A 20,629-nucleotide genomic window follows, 5' to 3' on the forward strand; every position below is an offset into this window, starting at 1 on the left:
TAAGGAATTCTTCACATATATAAATGCAAAGAAGAGAAGAAGGCCAAACCAGATCGGACCCTTATGTAATGGATGTGGGATAGTATTAGACACGACAGGCCTCCGTAGCCGAGTGGTCAGGAGCGGGAGTGCAGTAGCACACGCTCTTTGAGTAGACCGGGGTTCAAGCCCCTGACTGCTGAATACGGTCGATCTGCCAACCCGCACTGGACCAGCATGGCAGATTATGGTCCATTTCCCTCAGCATGAATTGTTGAGGAGGCTTCCATCCTGCAGTGGCTTGATAATGGCTGCACTTTACCTTTACCCCAGCTGAAGTTGCAGATGAACTCAACAGTTACTTTTCATTGATATTTACAGAAGAAAAACCCGTCACGTCAATGAGAAATTCTGGGAGTGAAGTTGAAAAAAATGTAATAAAAATGTAATTAAAAATGTAAATGTAAATGAAATTTCACATGTTTATTTAATGAAAAAACATTTGGGCCTACAGGGCAGTAAGGCTCCTGGGGTTGATAGCATTTACCCTATATTCTTAAGGGAGGCAGCAAGTGAGTGAATTGAACCATTGAGGCTAATTATGAGAGCATCACTGGACTTGGGAGTGATTCCATTGGATTGGAAAAGTGCCACTGCATCTCCAATACATAAGGGCGGTTCTAAGAGGGAAGTGGGAAATTACCGGCTGGTTAGCCTGACTTCAGTAGTAGGGAAAATCATGGAATCTACGATCACGGGTGGAATTCAGGATCACTTAGACAGAAATGGAATTCTGAAGGATACTCACCATGGTTTTGTAAAGGGAAAATCATGTTTACCTAATCTGGGTAGCTATTTTTACAGGGTCACTGAAAAGCTGGATTTGAGGAATAATTTCGACATTCATTTGGATTTCAGCAAAGCATTTGACTCAGTCCCACATGAGTGGCTACTTTATAAGCTGGAACAGGTTGGAATCACAGGGAAAATCCTTAGATGGACAGCAGGGTGGCTTCAGGGCAGGAGGCAGAGGACTGTGATAAATGGTTATTCCTCAGAGTGGGTTGATGTAAGAAGTGGGGTTCCCCAAGGATCAGTATTAGCATTAGCATTAGTAGAGGCATTTGATGCAAGAAAGCAAGCTTATGCAGCATCAGCCAAAAAAAAAAAGAAAAAAAGAAAAACCCACTTCCACTTCACCCCTCTGTTCGTTCAAAATACCTGTCCAACTGAGCCCTAAACTTATTTAGGCTATCAACCTCCACCACAAGGGATGGAAGTCTGTTCCACCAACCAACCACCTGCTGGCTAAAGGCAAATTTCCGCACGTCTATCCTACATCTGTCTTTCCTCAATTTGAATTTATGCCCTCTCAGGTGATTTTTCTGAGCTAGAGGAAGAATCCCATCAGCATTGAGCATGCTTAAACCATTCAAGGCTTTATACACCTCTATCAGATCACCTCGCTGGTGCCTAGTCTCCAGACACTGTAATTTGCAAAACTTAAGCCTTTCTTCGTAAGAGCACCCCTTTGTTCCATTCACTAATCTTGTTGCCCTTCTCTGTACTCGTTCCAGCAGCTCTACATCCTTCTTGAAATGAGGCCTCCAGACCTGTATACAGTACTATAGGTGTGGCCTGACCATTGCCTTATACAATGGAATAATCACCTCCTTATCCCTGCTGGAAAAATTCCTGTAATCATTGACAATACTCCATGAGCTACTCTTGCAGCCCGTCTGCACTGCTCTGAGAACTTCATATCTGCCTGCACAACCACCCCCAAGTCCCTTTCATTCTCTACCACTGTCAGTGTAGTACCACAGAGTTGATACGTTGCTCTGGGGTTGCTGTTTCCCATGAGTAGTACTTTACATTTGTCAATGTTAAACTTCATTTGCCACCTCTCAGCCCATCTGCTCAACCTTTCCAGATCCTGTTGCAGCAGCATAGTGTCAGTAGTCTCCTTGACAACCCTGCCGATCTTTGTATCGTCTGCAAACTTGGACATTAAGCTTGATATACCATCATCAATATCATTTATAAATACAGAAAACAATAATGGACCCAACACTGAGCCCTGAGGGACTCCACTAATAACATTAGTCGACGATGAGCAGTGTCCATCGATTACCACTCTCTGTCTTCTCCCCCTCAACCACCCCTTTATCCATAGCAGCAATTTGCCTCCAATGTCACACTGCTCCAATTTGTGTAGCAGCCTTCCATGTGCAACAGTATCAAAAGCCTTTCTAAGATCCAAGTATATAATATCAAAATTATTCCCTGGATCCAGTTCTTTTGTGACTGCATCATAGTATCCAATCAAGTTGGTCAGGCAAGACTTCCCCTTAACAAAACCATGCTGTGTCTGAGCTATAACTGAAGTCTTGTCTAAATGATCCTGCAGTGCTTCTTTAACCAGTGCCTCCATTAATTTTCCTGGAACAGAAGTTAAGCTCACAGGTCTATAATTACTTGTGTCAGCCTTTGATCCTCCTTTGTGAATTGGGATCACATTTGCACATTTCCAGTCTATGGGTACCTCCCCTGAGTCCAAGGAAGCTCTCATAATTATGGCTAAGGGTTTGCTTACTTCCTTTGCTCCCTCCTTTAATATAACTGGATAGATCCCATCCACCCCGAGTGCCTTTCTTGTGTTTATCTTCAACAGTTTCTCCTCCACTTTACTCCCAGTTATTTCAAGATTCTGTAGCTTACTGCTAGAGTTGAATACACCTCTGGCATTCCTCTTGCTGAATAACTCCTCATGTGTGAATGTCGATGCAAAATATTCATTTAGTTTGTTAGCTACCTGAGCAGGATCATCAACAGTTGACCCATCAATATCAAGTGGACCAATCTGATTCATCCCCTTCCTTCTAGAGTTTACATAAGTAAAGAACTCTTTGCTGTTTTTATTTCCATCCCTTGCCAAGGATTTCTCGTAATCTGCCTTCGCCTGCCTAACCTCCTTTGTAACTTGGTTGCATATTAACTTGTATCTATCATAGGCTTCTGTGTCATGTGTTAATTTGTAAGTATCCCATGCATTTTTCTTCTCTGCCATATGCCTCATTAGTTCATCTGACATCCATTTTGGCCTAAACCTTGAACAATATTTCTTAGTTGGTATGTAAAGCCTAGTAGCTTCCAAGATAAGTTCTTTGAATGCTTCCCATTTTGAATTTGCTGTTGGTAACATCATCAGTTGGTCCCACTGTATAGAATTTAAATACTGTCTCAGTCCATCGTAGTCGCCTTTACGGAAGCAATAACCCTTCCCTTTACCCCTAATGGTAGTTACCTCTTTGAGTAAATCCCACTTTAGCACACTGTGATCACTGCCACCTAGTGGTTCATTTATCTGCAGATTCCTAATGCATGAAGAATCTCTGCTGATAATCAAATCAAGAGTATTACTCCCTCTAATTGCCTCCTGAACATGCTGATGTAGAAAACAATCATCCAATAAATCCACAAAAGCCCTGCTAGTGCGTGAGTAACCAGCCCCCAAATTCCAGTCAATATCTGGGAAATTAAAATCTCCCATTATAAGACACTCTGATTTACTGGCCCACTCTATTTCCCTGTACAGTTCCTTATTATACTCATCAGAGTCATTAGGCCTATAGCACACTCCTACTCTCAATTTTGATCTCCCAATGTTTATGTCACACCAAACTGACTCCACACTGCACTGTCCAGCGATGTCGACTGGCTTCACTTCCTTGGTTTTTATGTGTTTCTTAACTAATAGCATAACCCCTTCCCCCTTCCTATCCTGTATATCCTTTCTGTAGACGTTGTACTCCCCAAATTGCAGTTCTGCATCCCTTATATCTGTGTGACACAACGTCTCTGATATCCCAACAATATCTGCCTTCGATGTTTTGAGCAATACCTCAAATTCATCAAATTTATTTACTAAACTCCTAGCTTGGTGTACACGCAAGTATACCTGCACCTGTTTCTATTCTTAGCTACCCTAACACAACCCATGTGTTTACTTGTACCGCAATGGCTCCCAGCAGTCTCTGAAATACCATGCATCTTGTTTTTCAGGCTTCTGCTCATTCTAATAGAAGCAGTGCAAGAATCTCTTTCACCTCTGCCAGTGGCTACTGTCAATCTATTGGTCTTTGTCTCCCCCCAAGCTAGCAGTTTTCCGACCCACCTAACACTGCCTCGATAGCATCAGCAAATATTCTTGCACCCTTTCTATTTAAGTGTATCCCATCCCTGTAGAAGCAATCTCTCCTGTTAACAAGTACAGTCCAGGCTGAAAAAAATTCTACCCCTTGAGCCTTGCACAATCTTTCCAGGGCCGAATTGATCGACAAGGCTCTCATCATATACTCCCTCCTATCGTGTCTGGGCAGAATTGCAGACACTTTCAAATTCAACCCTAATTCTCGGCTTTTGTTCAACAGTGACCTGTACTTGTTAAGTAATTCTGCCGGTCTCCTACTCTTAATATTATTAGTGCCAACGTGTACAACTATATCACCTTTTGTGCCCTTAAAAGATGATATTCGCTCTACAACGTCATCAACCTTTGCCCCTGGCAGACATACCCTGGCCCTGTTCCACCTATCTTTTTTTACAAAGCATGTTCCCCGTTTCCCTGACAATAGAGTCACCAACAACTACTAGTTCCTTCGGGACCAGCGTATTCTGCCTTAGGGGTTGTCTCTGTGTCACGCGATGCCCAAGTGCAAGCTCTGGCGTTGATGTGGGCAGCTGAGAGCTTGATGGGCCCCTCAATTTAGTTTCTTCGAGGGCATCCACCCTGTCCTTCAAGCTCTCATATAGGCCCACAAGAACGCCGAGTTGTTGCTTGATATCGATACACATCCTTGCATCGCGCACACACAAAGACATCCCCCTTGGCAGTATCATGTCCCGTACCCGATTGCTCTGCAAACATCAAGCAAACAGTGCATTTTATAAGGCTGTCAGTCAGAGGACAACTGCCCCCCCCCCCTCAGTTCTGCTCTGAGCCACAGCACTTACATTAGCTTGAGCCTTTTGCTTTGCTGCTCTGGTCTGAGTCATGATTCTATTAATTTATTAATTAATTATGTTATGTTATTAATTATATTACGTTTGTAATCTAAGTCGTTATATGTATTTATTTAAATGTACAATTTAACTGCTAACGAAGTTCAACTAACGCTATCTAGTACGGTATATAACCTACGATATATCTAGTACGGTATCACAATGGCGGATAAGTTACTAACGGTAGCGGTAGTTACGAACGTTAGTTACGAACACGTGGAAACCCTTACCGATACTTTTACAAGGCCAAGTAAAGAATAAATACACCAAATTAATCAAAAAATCACAAAATAATGTTATACTACTAAATTTAAATCAAAAGTTTTAGAAAAACAATAATTTCAAATCAATAAATAAGAAAAATCCACTTAGCGGCTTTGAACACGACCGTCACCGTCACTTTTCTCTTATTAACTTTTATTATTATTATTATTTAAATTTTCTTATTATTATTAATTTGTTTTTATTCTTATTATTTTATGTATTTTATTATTATTTTATTTATTTATTTTTTTTTTTGGCTGTGTAGCATAAGCCATAGGCTTCCTTCACCATGTGCCATTACTAATACTAATACAGTGAGGCCCCAACATCCAATGGTAATTCTTTCCACAAAACCCATTGTATGTTGAAAATATTGTAAGTTGAAACCAATAATACACTGATTTCCTGTAATTCGTTCCCCAACAACACATAAAATAGGTATTTCTTACATGTTAAAAATTAGTGATAAAAACAGTCATAAAACATCTTAAAATAAAAGAGAAACAATAAATTATTTACCTTCGACTCGAAGGGCAGAGCTGATGATATCAATGGTGGCGTAGTAGTGGTGGAACTCTGTATCAAGCGTCAGGTGTCTTTTCAGTCTTTTGTTGCTACTGGTAAAGAAACTGTCCAAAGTGGACTGTTTTTTATGACTTTTTTGTAGCTTTCTGAAGTAATAAATGACTTCGTTCTGAAGGAGCAGCAGTGCGTAGCACACGCTTTCTTGATTAGACTGGGGTTCGAGCCCGTCACCACCAACTATGGAGGATGAGGAAAGGTAAGGGAATGAGCACCGCATATTCCCGGAGCAATATGACCTTAGTTGCTAATGCTCCTAAAAACCAAATAACAACAACAACAACGACTTCATCCTCCATTTTGCACATCATGAGTTCAGTGTTTTCAATGTCGGGGTGTTTTTATCATTGCTCTTAAATGCTCACAACAAGAAATGAAAGTCTTCAGAAAAAGACATTTTTTGGATGTCTTTTCTTCCTCTTCCTCTCCAGTGTCACTCTCCATAATTTTCTCCAACTCTTGTAGCTCCTCTGTTGTTAGCTCATGCCCACGAGTATCAATCACATCCTCCACATCCTCTTCGCCAACTCCCAGACCCATTGATTTTTCAAGAGTGGCAATATCATTTGTCAAAGCACCATTGTCTTCAAATCCATCAACATTATTATTATTATTATTATTATTATCCATATGGTGCAAGGAAGCCTGAGGCTAATGCTGCACTTCCCAAGTTACTGAGAGAGAGAGAGAGAGAGAGAGAGAGAGAGAGAGAGAGAGAGAGAGAGAGAGAGAGAGAGAGAGAGAGAGAGAGAGAAGAGAAAGGAATCACCAAGATAGAGAAGTATGATGATATCCAAATCAGGACCCCGGGTGTGCCAAGCCCATACTCACCACATGTTTTTCAAGGCTGAATTTAAGCACCTGGTGGAAACATCATTGCAAGAACTTACAATCACCCTCACAAAATCCACATGTTGAACTTCAACCTCCAAAATTTTTGAGGGTGACAGCATTTTCACCAGAGGTCGGTGCAAGGCAACTTGCAAACATTTTCATGGTGTAGGTTTTCGTGAAGTTTGCAACTTGCTGGTCCATTGGTTGAAGAAGAAGAGTGGTGTTGGGTGGCAAAAATTTGACTTGAACAAAGTCAAATTGTGCCTCAAGAGATTGAATGAGGTTGGGATCATAGCCTGGCACATTATCCAGCAGGAGCAGTGCCTTCATAGGAAGCTTATTTTTCTCAAGATAACTCTTCACTGAAGGACAGAAAACTTCAAGCTCCCATTCATTGAAGACATATCATGTAACCCAGGCCTTCTTGTTACTGCACCAAAATGCTCCCAACATGCCTTTGTCAACTTTTTGTTGTTTAAATACTCTGGGGGTATTAGAGTGATACACAAGCAAAGACTTCCGCATAAAATCCAAGAGGCATTGGCACCCAACAGGAGAGTGAGCCTATCTTTCATAGGCTTATTCCCAAGTAAACTAGCCTCATCCTCAGTGATGTACATTCTCCTGGGCATTCACTTCCAAAAGAGCCGGTTTCATCAATGTTAAAAACTTGGTGGGTAAGATAACCCCTCTGATTAACAAACTCTTGTAATTCAATTTTAAAGGTCTCAGCTGTTTTTTTATCACTACTGGATGCCTTTCAACATTTTTGACATTCGCCCTTTTTTGAAGCTCTCAAACCAGCCTCTGCTAGCTTTAAAGTCTTCAAAGCACTGCCACTGGTTGATGGAGCTTTAAGTTTCAGATTGTCATAGATCTGAAATAATCGTACAAGTGATGTTCCGCATGCCACATGTCGAACAATAATGTTGTTGAACAATAAAAAAGATGCTAATTGGTTGAGAACAATTGTAAGAGTGATGTTCCATGTGCCAGGTGTCTAAAAATTTCCACCCATGTATCATTCCAGCTATATCAGAAAGCTATCAGTACCTGCAAATATCATCAGTCCTTAAAATAAACAATCATATGGAAGGTACATTGGTTCCTGAGAATATTGGATGTTGATGTCATTGCAAGTCGAGCCCTCACCGTACTAATATCATGTTTATCATTTCAAATCACATGCATATAATTCATTTTATTAACATATGAACATGCAGTGATTTCTTAAATTAAAATTATTATAAAAAAAATATTTAATTCTTTTTGAGAAACATTATTAGAATTTTTTAAAGTCTGGTGGCTTTATTATTTTTTTTCTTATTTTCTGGTGCAACCCACACTTTCACTTCTTGGGAAACAAGAAGTGAAAGTGTGGTGAAAGTGAATATGCACCAGTGTTTCCCCATTTGGGAAACACTGGTGCATATTGTTCAAATAGCCCCCATGAGCTGTCCTAGCAGAATCTTTGCATTGCTCAGAGAACTCTGTCAGACTTTACAATTATCCTTAAGTCTCTTTCATTTTCCACCATCTCAGCATGGTACTACCCAACTGGTATGTTATTCTAGAATTACTAGCAGAACCTTGCATTTATTAAATCCTAATTGCCACCTCTCAGTCCATCTACCTAATTTTTCTAGGTCTTTGCCTTGATTCATAATATTAACCACTCTGCCAACCTTCATATCATCTGCAAACTTAGACATTAGGCCTCACATGCATTCTTCACTATCACTAATAAATATTGTAGACAGTAAGGAGCCAGCACCGAATGCTGAGGAAATCTGCTAATAAGATTAGTCTAAGAGCAATGCCCATTTATAATCCCTCTCTACTTTTTGCAACTCAACAATCACTTTATCCATAACAGTAACTTGTCCCTAATGGCACACTGCTCCAATTTGTAGTATTGGTATTAGCAGTTACAGATGATGCAAGAAAGGAAGTTTATAAAGCATCAGACATAAAAAAAAAAAAAAAAAAAAACTTCCCACATCACCTGTGCATCCTCTCCAACAATTTGAGGAGTTCTTCCTTGAATTTATTCAAAATGCCCACCTCCACTCAACAACAGACGGAAGTTCGTTCCAGCAATCAACCATTCGCTGGCTAAAGGCAAACTTCCACACGACTATGCTGCACCCATCCTTTCTTAATTTGAATTTACGCCTCTCCTTACTGTGTAGTTTGAGCAAGAGGAAGAATGTCATAAGCATTGAGCTTACTCAATCCATTCAAAGCCTTAAACATCTCAATCAGATCACCTTGCAGGTATCTAGTCTCCAGATGCTGCAATTTGCAGAACCAAAGCTTTTCTTCGTAGGGCCACCCTTTTGTCCCCTTCACTAACCTCATTGCCAGCAGATCTAGAGCCTTCCTAAAATGAGGTGTCCAGACCTTTATGTAGTACTCAAGATGCAGCCTAACTGTTGCCTTGTACAACAATAGGATAATCACCTCCTTACCTATGCTAGAAAAGTTCATGTATATCATTGACAAAACCCCATGAGCTGTCCTGGCAGCCTATCTGCAGTGCTTAGTAACTGTGTAGTCATATCTGACTACATAATTACACTCCAGGTCTTTTTCACTTTCCACCACCTTGAGTGTAGTATCACACAGTTGGTACAGTAATCTGGGAATACTGCTACTATCCATACCAGTAACTTGCATATGTCAAAATTAAACTTCAACTTCATTTCCCAGACCACCTTCCTAGTTATTTTTTTAGATCTTGTTGCAGTAGCTTACCCTGATTACTGTCATTAGCTACAATGCCACACTTTGTGGAGAATCTTTCATGTAAAACACTAAAATTCTTTACTTAAATCTAAATATATGAAGACAAAATGCTTTTACATCAAGCTCTTTTTTACTGCATTAAGTGGTTGTGATACACTTAGCCTTGGTTGCTTTTACAGCAGTAAAACAGAAATCCCCCCCCACTGCATTACAATACCTAATGACATTGTTGAGATAAGATTTCACAGTTAAATCCATACTGTAATTGCTGTATAATGGCATTATTGACAAAATGATCCTGCTTTACTTGTTTAACTAATTCTATTTCTTCACGTGGACAGAAATCAACAGGGTCTGCAATTACTCACACCACCCTTTAATCCCCACCATTGTAAAGAGCGGGGGGGGGGGGAGACATTTGCACATCTCCAATCTGTAGGGATTGCCCCTGAATTTGGATATCCTGTAATTATGGACAGTCTCCTTGCCTCTTTTTCTGATCCTTTTAATATAATTGTAAAGGTTCTATACAGGGTGTCAAAATATTGGTACAAAAATATTGGTAGGAACGTGGTACAAACGTTTAGGGAAGGTAGGTAACATCTAAAGGAACGTGAATCGCATACCAGCTGGAAACGTCACGGGAAAGTAGTAGCAGAGGCACAAGAAGCAGAAATGACACAAGACAGTAATTAGTGGCAAACATTTATTTGACATAATATTAACAATGGAGTACGAGATGGATGCATTTCATGATGTTATGACAGATGCTCAAAGGTTCCACCATGATACGCGATGCATGCGTGACACCGACGCAGCATGGATTGGCGGACACGGTCGAACACACCTGGTGTTTCTTTGACAGTAGCAGCAGCGCAGACGAGTCTCGCCACGAGATCCATTTCCGTCTCCACAGGCGATTCATACACGAAAGATTTGAGGGCCCCCCCCCAGAAAGAAATCAAGGCTCGATAAATCAGGTGAGCATGAGGGGCCAGGCAATGGGTCCACCACGGCCAATCCATCGACACCCGAAACGCCTGTTCAAATGGTCGCGAACACACTTTCCATAATGGGCAGGTGCCCCATCATGTTGAAACCAAATTTTGTGTGTCACATTTGCTGGAACATTGTCAAGTAACTCTGGTAGAACTTGTTCAAGAAAGATCCGATATTTAGCGGAGTTCATGCGGGATGGTAACAGGTATGGGCCAACTAAGCAGTCACCGACCATACCTGCCCACACATTTATTGCGAAGCGATGTTGTGCCGCATGGGGGTGCACACTGTGTGGGTTGTCGTGAGCCAACACATGAGCATTGTGCCGATTGAATAAGCCTTTCCGAGCGAAATAAGCCTCATCCATGACCAAAACATAGGCTGGAAAATTCAAGTCTTGAACACTTTCTTGGAGAAACCACTGCGCAAAAGCCACATGTACAGGATGATCTTGGGGGAGCAGTAATTGAACCCTTTGGAGATGAAAGGGGTGTAAGGAATCGTCGTGCCAGACACGCTGTACACTGCAATGAGACACTCCTAAGGCAGAGGCAATGGCACGTGTGCTGGTAGTAGGATTATTCTGGACGGCATTCAACACACTTTCTTCCATGGCAGGAGTTCCCGTCGAACGTGGTCTGCCCACACTACTCTTGTTACCTCTAAATGACCCATAATCGCACAAATTTTGATGCACACGTGCAAACAAACGGTGGTCCGGTACATGTCTGTCTGGGAAGCGTTCTCCATAAATTCGTTGAGCGGCTCGTCCATTGCTCTCTGCTAATCCATACACTAGGTGCATGTCTGTCAGTTCACAGTTTGTATGTCGATGCATGCTCTTCATGCGGAGACTACTGCTTGAATGAGTAAACCAGAAATTTTCCCTCTCGCGAACTGATGAACAGCGCTGTGTACCGACTTACGGTGACGTTTCCGGTTATGGTTTCCTATGTGATTCATATTCCTTTAGATGTCACCTACCTCCCCTAAACATTTGTATCAATATTTTTGAGACACCCTGTATATCAAAATTATTTAGCTCCTAGTTATTATTTGGTATAATTCTGGTATTCCTAGCTCTAAAAATTTCTTCATGTGCAAATGTAGATGCAAAATATTTATTTATTTCGTGAGCATCCTGAAAGGGAACATCAATAGTAATGTCATTATATCTGGTGAATTAACATGGTTCATTATTTTGCTTCTAATTTTAACATAAGCAAAGAATTCTTTCTAGTTTTCTTTGAAATTTTAGCTCAAGGCTTCTCATAATCAGCCTTAGCTTGCTTACACAGACTAACAGATTAACAATAGCCACAGGCAGAGGTGAAAGTGATTCTTGCACTGCTTCCAAAGGAATGAGCAGTAGCCTGGAAAGCAAGGTGCTGGAGATTTCTAGAACTACTTGGAGTCATAATGAAACAAGTTAATACTGTGCTGTGGTCAGTGGTGTATTCGGGCCGGAACGCAACGGAACGACATTCCGGTACTTTTTTCTAAATATCATAATAGAAAATCATTAAATTTATTATTATTAGCCATATGGTGCAAGGAAGCCTGATGCTGCACCAGTTAAAAAAAAATTCCCGAGTTACCCTGAGGGAGAGAGAGTCAAAAGTAGAAAGGAATCACCAAGAAAGAGAAGAATGATGATATCCAGCTTAGGACCCTGGGTGTGCCAAGCCCATACTCACCAGATATGAGCCCCCGGTGTTAAACCTAATATTATGAAACAATGCCATAATAAAAGGGGAGGGAGAAATAATATCTATTTTACCCATTGCTACTAAAAATATATATTAATAGTAATCTTTAAAATTAATAGATTCCTTTAAAAATTTATTTAAAAACAAAATTATAAATTTTGCAATAAAACTTGAACGTACAATGTGTTAGATAAAGAGATCCAATGAATGAGATATACTGTGATGCGTGCGAATGCTCCATTTTGATTTTCCATGAGCTGAATGCTAGAACTGGTTGTTCTATGAACCATGAGTCTGAAGTCTGATTCAGTTACTGTACAGTCGATGTGGCGTGATCATTATTATAGTCTTCTGGAGAACGACGTACAGGATTTTTTTTTGTAATTCATATATGTATTATATATATAATACGAGTATGTACATGTGAGTTTATGACCAATCTCTACTATTCAGATTAATTAATTTATTTATTACTGTTTCTTCTAAGGTATAAATTAATTTTTACGGGATTAAATATATAAATTTAAATTTATGTAATTTCAGTATTTAAAAATTAAAAGAAGAAATTTTCATCAAATACAAAATCAGTGAAAAATGCAAGCAAACAAAATTAAATAGATCCATTAAAGGAAAAAGAAATTTTTATTTTTTTTGAGTACATTTAACATTTTAACAAAACTTACTCCACTTGGATGTCCAATAATGGCTAATGATTTATATGGATTTCCATCAGCTGGAAGGATACTGAGACCAACAAGTTCATGTGTAGAATAGACAAGATAAGGAGTGTATATCTCTTCTCCTTCTAGTACTTCAATAATTTTTATCCTAGATATGGAATAAATGAAATAAAAGCATATAAAAACAAAAATATGACGTTCAGATTATGAAGTATTCTGCTGGTGTGTTTATCACTGTGAGCAAAGAAAGATTGTAATTTAATTACGTTAGAAATATACAACCTCATAAAATTTATGATAAGCTTGAAATGAATGTGTTTTGTGTGAATGTTCACAACAGAAAGGTAACACTTTCCTCGTACTTGATTAATATAGATACAGTTATTCAATAAGTTGAGAACTGATTAATTGACTGTCTATTGATGATGTACACTCATTTAATTTAATTTTGAGTTGAATTTTATTTCTAAAGTCACTAAAGGAGGTTGTTGTTGTGATTTGGTTTTTAGGAGCATTAGCAACTAAGGCCATATTGCTCCAGGGATATGCGGTGGTCATTCCCTGACCTTTCCGCATCCTCCATATTTGGTGGGCACGGGCTCAAACCCCGGTCTTATCAAGAAGCATGTGTTACGCCCTGGTGCTCCTGCCCACCTGGCTACGGAGGCACCCACTAAAGGAGGAAAACAACATGACACAGTTAGAGGATTTTAAGATCAGTGATTATTTTCTTGTTATGATCTTACATTAGACTGTGCCATATAATTATATCAAGGAATTAAATATTATTTTTACTCCACGTTATATCACAATGCACAATCCATGAGCAATTACAATCACAAGGAAGAGACTAGAATAGAACTTGTTTATAAATTCCACTTCCCAGGGTTTATTTCTACAAAAATAGGATGTGCAACTTTAACAGAACATAATGGATACAGGCTAAATGAACACTCAAAAAAAAAAAAAAAAAAGTGCAACTATCAGGTACTTTACCATGTTAAATCTAAATTAACATTACAGTATACAGAATCAATTGGGATCAAAATTTGAAAATTACTACAGGACATTAAACACAAGTGAATACTATAAGACTGCAATGGGTTTTACTATGTCCAAGTATAAGAGACTGTACTTAAAAAAAAAAAAAAAAAAAAAAAAAAAAAAAGACATCAGCTTCTTAAATGAGTCCAAAGATGGGTAACCTGCTCCCTTATGATTTTTTTTTTTTTTTTTTTTGATTTGGTAGTTGTCGGCGCATCGGCTTCTGTGGCCATATTGCACCTCCCAAGGTTTTTGCAGTACTTTGATCCAAGCCCGAGGCGGGAATCGAACCCGCGACTTTTGGGTTGCCGGGCAGGTACTTTACCCACTCGGCTAGCCCGGTCGGCCTGCTCCCTTATGAGAAGGAATTTGTTCAAATACATGGGCTACAGAAAATATAAGGTACATTTCAAATATATAGGAAATACAGGAAATAATTCGACAGTAGAAACACCGTACATCTGTAATTGTTGCTTTCTGTTTCCATAACTGAAGAAGAATGGCAGTTTTACTAAGAGGTTATAAATAAAGTAGCAATCTTCCACTGACCATATTGATAAAATGTAATGATAATAAAATGTAAAGTGATGATAAAATATAATAGAAGACTTAAAAGGCATATAGGATCTATTGAAATGGTTCCCATTTATTTAAATAACTCAGTAAATATAAGCACTGCGAAAGCAAAAATTAGAGTAGGAGTGTGTTATACGCTTAATGACTCGAATGAGTACAATGAACAATTGTAGAGAGAAATAGAGTGGGCTAGTAAATCGGAATGTCTTATAATGGGGGATTTTAACTACCCAGATATTGACTGGAACTTGTGGGTTGGGCACTCACACACTAGTCAGACTTTTGTGGATTTATTGGATGATTGTTTTCTGCAGCAGCATGTTCGAGAGGCAACCAGAGAAAGTAATACTCTTGATCTGGTTATCAGCAGTGATCATTCTTGTATTAGGAATTTGCAGATAAAAGAACCACTAGGTGGCAGTGATCACAGTGTACTGACGTGGGATTTACTTAAAGATTTAATTACCATCAGGGGTAAAGGAAAGGGTTTTTGCTTCCGTAAAGGCGAGTATAGTGGTCTCCGACAGTTTTTAAATTCTGTACAGTGGGATCAACTGACGATGTTACCAACACTAAATTCTAAGTGGGAAGCATTCAAGGAATTAATCGTGGAAGCTACTAAAAGTTTCATACCTATTAAGAAATATTGTTCAAGGTTTAGGCCTAAATGGTTGTCAAATTAACTAATGAGACTCGTAACAGAGAAGAAAAATGCATGGGATGCATATAAATTATCAAGCGACTCAGAAGCCTATGGCAGATATAAGTTAATCTGTAATCAGGTCACAAAGGAGGTTCGGCAGGCGAAGGCAGGTTACGAGAAATCCTTGGCAAAAGAAAAACAGCAAGGATTTCTTTACTTATATAAACTCTAACAGGAAGGGGATGAATCTGATTGGTCCACTTGATATCGATGGGTCAACTGTTGATGATCCTGCTCAGGTAGCAAACAAACTGAATGAGTATTTTGCATCTACATTCACACATGAGGAGCTATTAAGGTTTGAAAATGGCAGAAGGTTATCAAATTGTAGCAGGGTGCTTAATGATCTTGTAATAACTGAGAGCAAAGTGGAAGAGAAATTGTTGAAGTTAAACGTAAGAAAAGCACCTGGGGTGGATGGGATCTATCAGGTTATATTAAAGGAGGCGGCAAAGCAACTAAGCAAACCCTTAGCCATAATTATGAGAGCATCCTTGGACTCAGGGGAGGTTCCCACGGACTGGAGATGTGAAAATGTATCCCCAATTCACAAAGGGGGATCGAAGGGTGACACGAGTAATTACAGACCAGTTAGTTTAACTTCTGTTCCGGGTAAAATAATGGAGTCGCTGGTTAAAGATGCATTGCAGGATCATCTAGACAAGACTGCAGCAATAATTCAGACACAGCATGGGTTTGTTAAGGGAAAGTCTTGTCTGACAAATTTGATAAGATATTATGATGTGGTTACAAAGGAACTGGATGCAAAAAATAATTTTGATATCATATATTTGGATTTCAGGAAAACTTTTGACACTGTTGCGCATGGAAGACTATTGTACAAATTGGAGCAGAATGGTATTAAGGGTAAGTTGCTATAATGGATAAAAGGATGGTTAAGTGCGAGGAGACAGAGGGTGGTAATCAATGGGTGCTGCTCTTCTTGGACTAATGTTATTAGTGGAGTCCCACAGGGTTCAGTGTTAGGTCCACTGTTGTTTTGTATATTTATCAATGATATTGATGAAGGTATATCAGGCTTAGTGTCGAAGTTTGCAGATGATACAAAGGTTGGCAGGGTTGTTAATGACCGTAATGGCAGTCTGCTACTGCAAAAGGATCTAGATAATTTGGGCAGATGGGCTAAGACGTGGCAACTGAAGTTTAACCTTGACAAATGCAAAGTACTGCATATGGGTAGAAGTAACCCCAGAGAAACGTACCAACTGTGTGGTACTACACTTAAGGTGGTAGAAAATGAAAAAGACCTGGGAGTAATTGTGCAGTCAGATATGAAGTTCTCTGAGCAATGCAGACAGGCTGCCAGGGCAGGTCATGGGGTTTTGTCAATGATATATAGGAATTTTGCTAGCAGGGAAAAGGAGGTGATTATCCCTCTGTATAAGGCAATGGTCAGGCCACGCCTTGAGTACTGCGTACAGGTCTGGAGGCCTCATTTTAGGAAGGATGTAGATTTACTTGAGCATGTACAGAGAAGGGCAACAAGATTGGTGAGGGGAATGAAGGGATTCTCTTACCAAGAGAGGCTTAAGTTCTGCAAATTGCAGTGGCTGGAGACTAGGCATCTGCGCGGTGATCTGATTGAGGTATATAAGGCCTTGAATGGGTTGAGCACGCTGAATTCTGATGGGATCCTTCCACTTGTTCAGATTACGAACCTAAGGGGGCATAAATTCAAATTAAGAAAAGACAGATGTAGAATAGATGTGCGGAAATTTGCCTTTAGCCAGCGGGTGGTTAATTGCTGGAACAAACTTCCATCTGTCGTTGTGGAAGTTGATAGGTTGAATAAATTTAAGGAGGAACTGGACAGGCATTTGGAGGGAATGGTGTGATTTTTTTTTTTTTTTTTTTGGCTGATGCTGCATAAGCTCATACACTTGCTTTCTTGCATCACATGCCACTACTACTACTACTACTACCTGGCAACTGAAAATATCATCATGTCAGTAACTTCTGATATACCAACAACAGTGTAGATAATGTTATGATCTCTTGATGTAAACAAAGGGCTACATTCATCAGTTTAACATCAGGATATATATATATATCTGACTCTCTCTCAAGAGTGATAGAGTGATAGAAAGGGGATAGAAGACAATTAAATATGCATTATAAAAAATAAATAAATGACTGCACAAGACTACTTCCCCATTTTCTACCTTCTTATTCCCACAATCTTGTTATTCTATTCAATATATATATATATACACAGTGGTGTTCAAAGAAAGTGTATCACCTAGAAATTTCACATTTTTAACCCTTTTTTGAGATAGTTTGCTACATTAATGACTGGCATGACAAATAGAAATATAAACAAAAGATATTACTATGATGTATTAAGGGCGTATGCCTCAGGCTGCAAGAGAATTAGACTATGTACAAGTTAGTGGAAATGCATCATATTAGTACACAGCTAAACTCTGAATTAACAAATTTTTCCAAAAGTGGCATCGTTAAAGTTATATTATATCTCATAATTCTCTTGCAGCCTGAGGCATAAGCCCTTAATGCATCCTAGTCTTAATTCATCTTATACACCATCAGGCATCTCTCATATTGTGGAGTTATACTTAAACGTTTTCCATCATTACATCACTAGGGTACCTGACCACCCACCGAAGAAAGGTCAAATAGCCCTGAAACGGTGCCATATGGGTGGTGGTATCTGCTGAGAATAAGTAACAACAGTCTTCTCCTTTGGTGAAGCGTTACTTATTCGAAGTAGTGCAAAATCATGGCAACTCATTGTGAAGGTATTCACAATATGAGATATAACTTAAACAATGCCGTTTTTGCAAAATTTGCTAATTCAGTGTTTAGCTTATACTAATATGATGCATTTGCACTAACTTGTATGTAAATAAAAGATATTTATTAATAGTTAAGGCAAAGCTAAGTAATATTTAACAGGTGCTCTCAAAATATTCCAAAATCAGAATTTGCAACCTTTATACAACAGTTTTGGTAAGCACGACAATTATGGTTGAAATGATATCAGAAGCCCTCGATTTGCTTCAGTTTATCATTTTAAATGGAAAACAAAATGAAGAGTTCACCAGGTGCAAACTAATATTTAGTTCAACTGCCTCCAGTCCTGATGACAGCAGCACACCGTCGAGGCATTCTCAAGAACAATTTCTGAAGATAATCAACTGATAATTCATGGTTCCAAATATGAATTATGAAGTTCATGAAGGGTCTGGCAACTGCAGATTCCACACGATGCCAACAGTTCTCTATAGGATTCAGGTCCAGCTGTTTCCTGGCCAGATAACAATTGTAATTGACCATTTTTTCACCTGTAACAAATGTAAACACATTACTATCAAACACTAATGCAGAAATGAAGCTAAAGCAACTAAGAAGTGCCTACTTAATGACAAGAAGCAGAGTCCTCCTGAAAGATGCAGTTACTTGGCAGGTTGAAATGGTCCCTAATGGTTGGCAGTAATTTGCCTTCCAGTATAGCCAGGTATCAATTGGCATTTACGGAACCTTTTTATAAAATGCAGGTGACCTACTCCGTGATAAGAAATGCACCCCCATATCATTTGGCTGGTAGGGGAATTTCACTATAGACACCATACAGCCTGGATGGTATTCTTCACCACATCTACAGCAAATTATTTGTCTCCCATCAAAGCCATGCAGGTTGAATTTCTTCTCATCTGAGAAAATAACTGACTTCCACTGCTCAGGGATCCATTTGACATGCTCCTTACACCAAAGTAATCAGGCCTTTTTCATTTTTTGTGTGAGGAGGGACTTCTTCTTAGGACAACGGGCTACAAGTCCATTTTTGAAGAGGCATCTTCTGACTGTTACTTCACTTGCTACCACCCCTGTATGTTCATCCCATTCTCTTTTCAGCTCATACAAAGAAGCTTTACGGTTTTTAAGGCATAAGAACTTAAAAATACGGTTCTGTTTTGCTGTAGAGACATGTTTGCATGCAGTTCTTTTTTTCCTATCAGCAGAATCACTATCCTTGAGTTTGCAAAGAAATCTACTCACTGTCGACTGATTACAAGACACTCTATACTAGTCATTCCAACTAAGAAATACTGTTGAAGGTTTAGGCCTAAATGGATGTCAGATGAATTAATGAAGCTTGTGGCAGGGAAGAAGAATGTATGGGATGCATATAAAGTATCAGGTGACACAGAAGCCTATGGCAGATATAAACTAGTCTGTAATCAAGTCACAAAGGAGGTTTTTTTTTTTTTTTTTTTATGACAACCCCAAACACGAGAGGTATTAGAACCTATAGTACTTGGTACCATGCTTGGGTTGGAGGTTGAGAAGACGAAAGAAGATATTTGTTGATATTGGACTTGAACTTCTGTAGATTGTAATTTTCAGGAAATACGTATGAAGGAAGGTTGTTCCAGAAAACGGCAGTTGAATGAATAAATGAGGAAGATGAAAAGTTGGTTCTGTGCGTTTGAAGTTGGACAGTAAATGGATGTTGGCTGGTGGCGGCACGTGTTCGGACTGTTTTGAAAGAGAGAGCGGGAATTATAGAAGCCAATTCAGAAGAACAGTGCCCATGGAAGTATCTGTAGAAGAGGCATGCAGCAGAAAGGTTAGGCAGGCGAAGGCAGATTATGAGAAATCTTTGGCAAAGGATGCAAAGAAAAACAGCAAAAAGTTCTTTACTTATGTAAACTCTAGAAGAAAAGGGATGAATCAGATTAGACCACTTAACATAGATGGGTTGACTATTGTTGATCATGCTCAGATAACAGATAAACTGAATGAGCATTTTGCATCTACATTCACACATGAGGAGTTATTCAATGAGGGGAGTGCCAGACGTTTATCAAACATTAACAGGGAACTAAGTGATTTTGTAATAACTGAGAGCAAAGTGGAGGAGAAATTGTTGAAGTTAAACATAAGGAAGGCATCTAGGGTGGATGGGATCTATCCAGTTATATTAAAGGAGGCAGCAAAGGAAGTAAGAAAACCCTTAGCCATAATTATGAGAGCTTCCTTGGACTCAGGGGAAGTTCCCATGGACTGGAGGTGTGCAAATGTATCACCAATTCACAAAGCGGGTTCCAAAAGTGATACAAGTAACTATCATTTAACTTGTTAGTTTAACTTGTGTTCCAGGGAAAATAATGGAATCACTGGTTAAAGAAGCATTGCAGGATCATCTAGACAAGACTGCAGTAATAGTTAAGACACAGCATGGGTTTGTTAAAGGGAGGTCTTGTCTGACCAGTTTGATTGGATACTATGATGTGGTCACAAAGAAACTGGATGCCAAAAAAAATTTTGATATCATATACTTGGATTTCAGGAAGGTTTTTGATACTGTTGCACCTGGAAAACTGCTGTACAAATTGGAGAGGTATGGCATTAAGGGTAAGTTGCTATGATGGATAAAGGAATGTTGAGTGGGAGATGACAAAGAG

General features: G+C 39.3%; 1 protein-coding gene across 1 annotated transcript in view; it reads right to left on the minus strand.

The window, feature by feature from the left end:
- The window catches only part of LOC150085135 (cilia- and flagella-associated protein 251-like), a 198,207-nt gene that overhangs the window by 30,562 nt on the left and 147,016 nt on the right, over positions 1–20,629 (minus strand). Inside the window, exon 8 of the mRNA XM_090373840.1 lies at positions 12,863–13,007. Within this exon, the coding sequence (XP_090229966.1) occupies positions 12,863–13,007 (145 nt within the window). The remainder of the gene's footprint in view (positions 1–12,862; positions 13,008–20,629) is intronic.

Source organism: Mastigoproctus giganteus, chromosome 5 (assembly GCF_048544385.1).
Source record: "Mastigoproctus giganteus isolate SK-2022 chromosome 5, ASM4854438v1, whole genome shotgun sequence".
Classification (NCBI taxonomy): Eukaryota; Metazoa; Arthropoda; class Arachnida; order Uropygi; family Thelyphonidae; genus Mastigoproctus; species Mastigoproctus giganteus.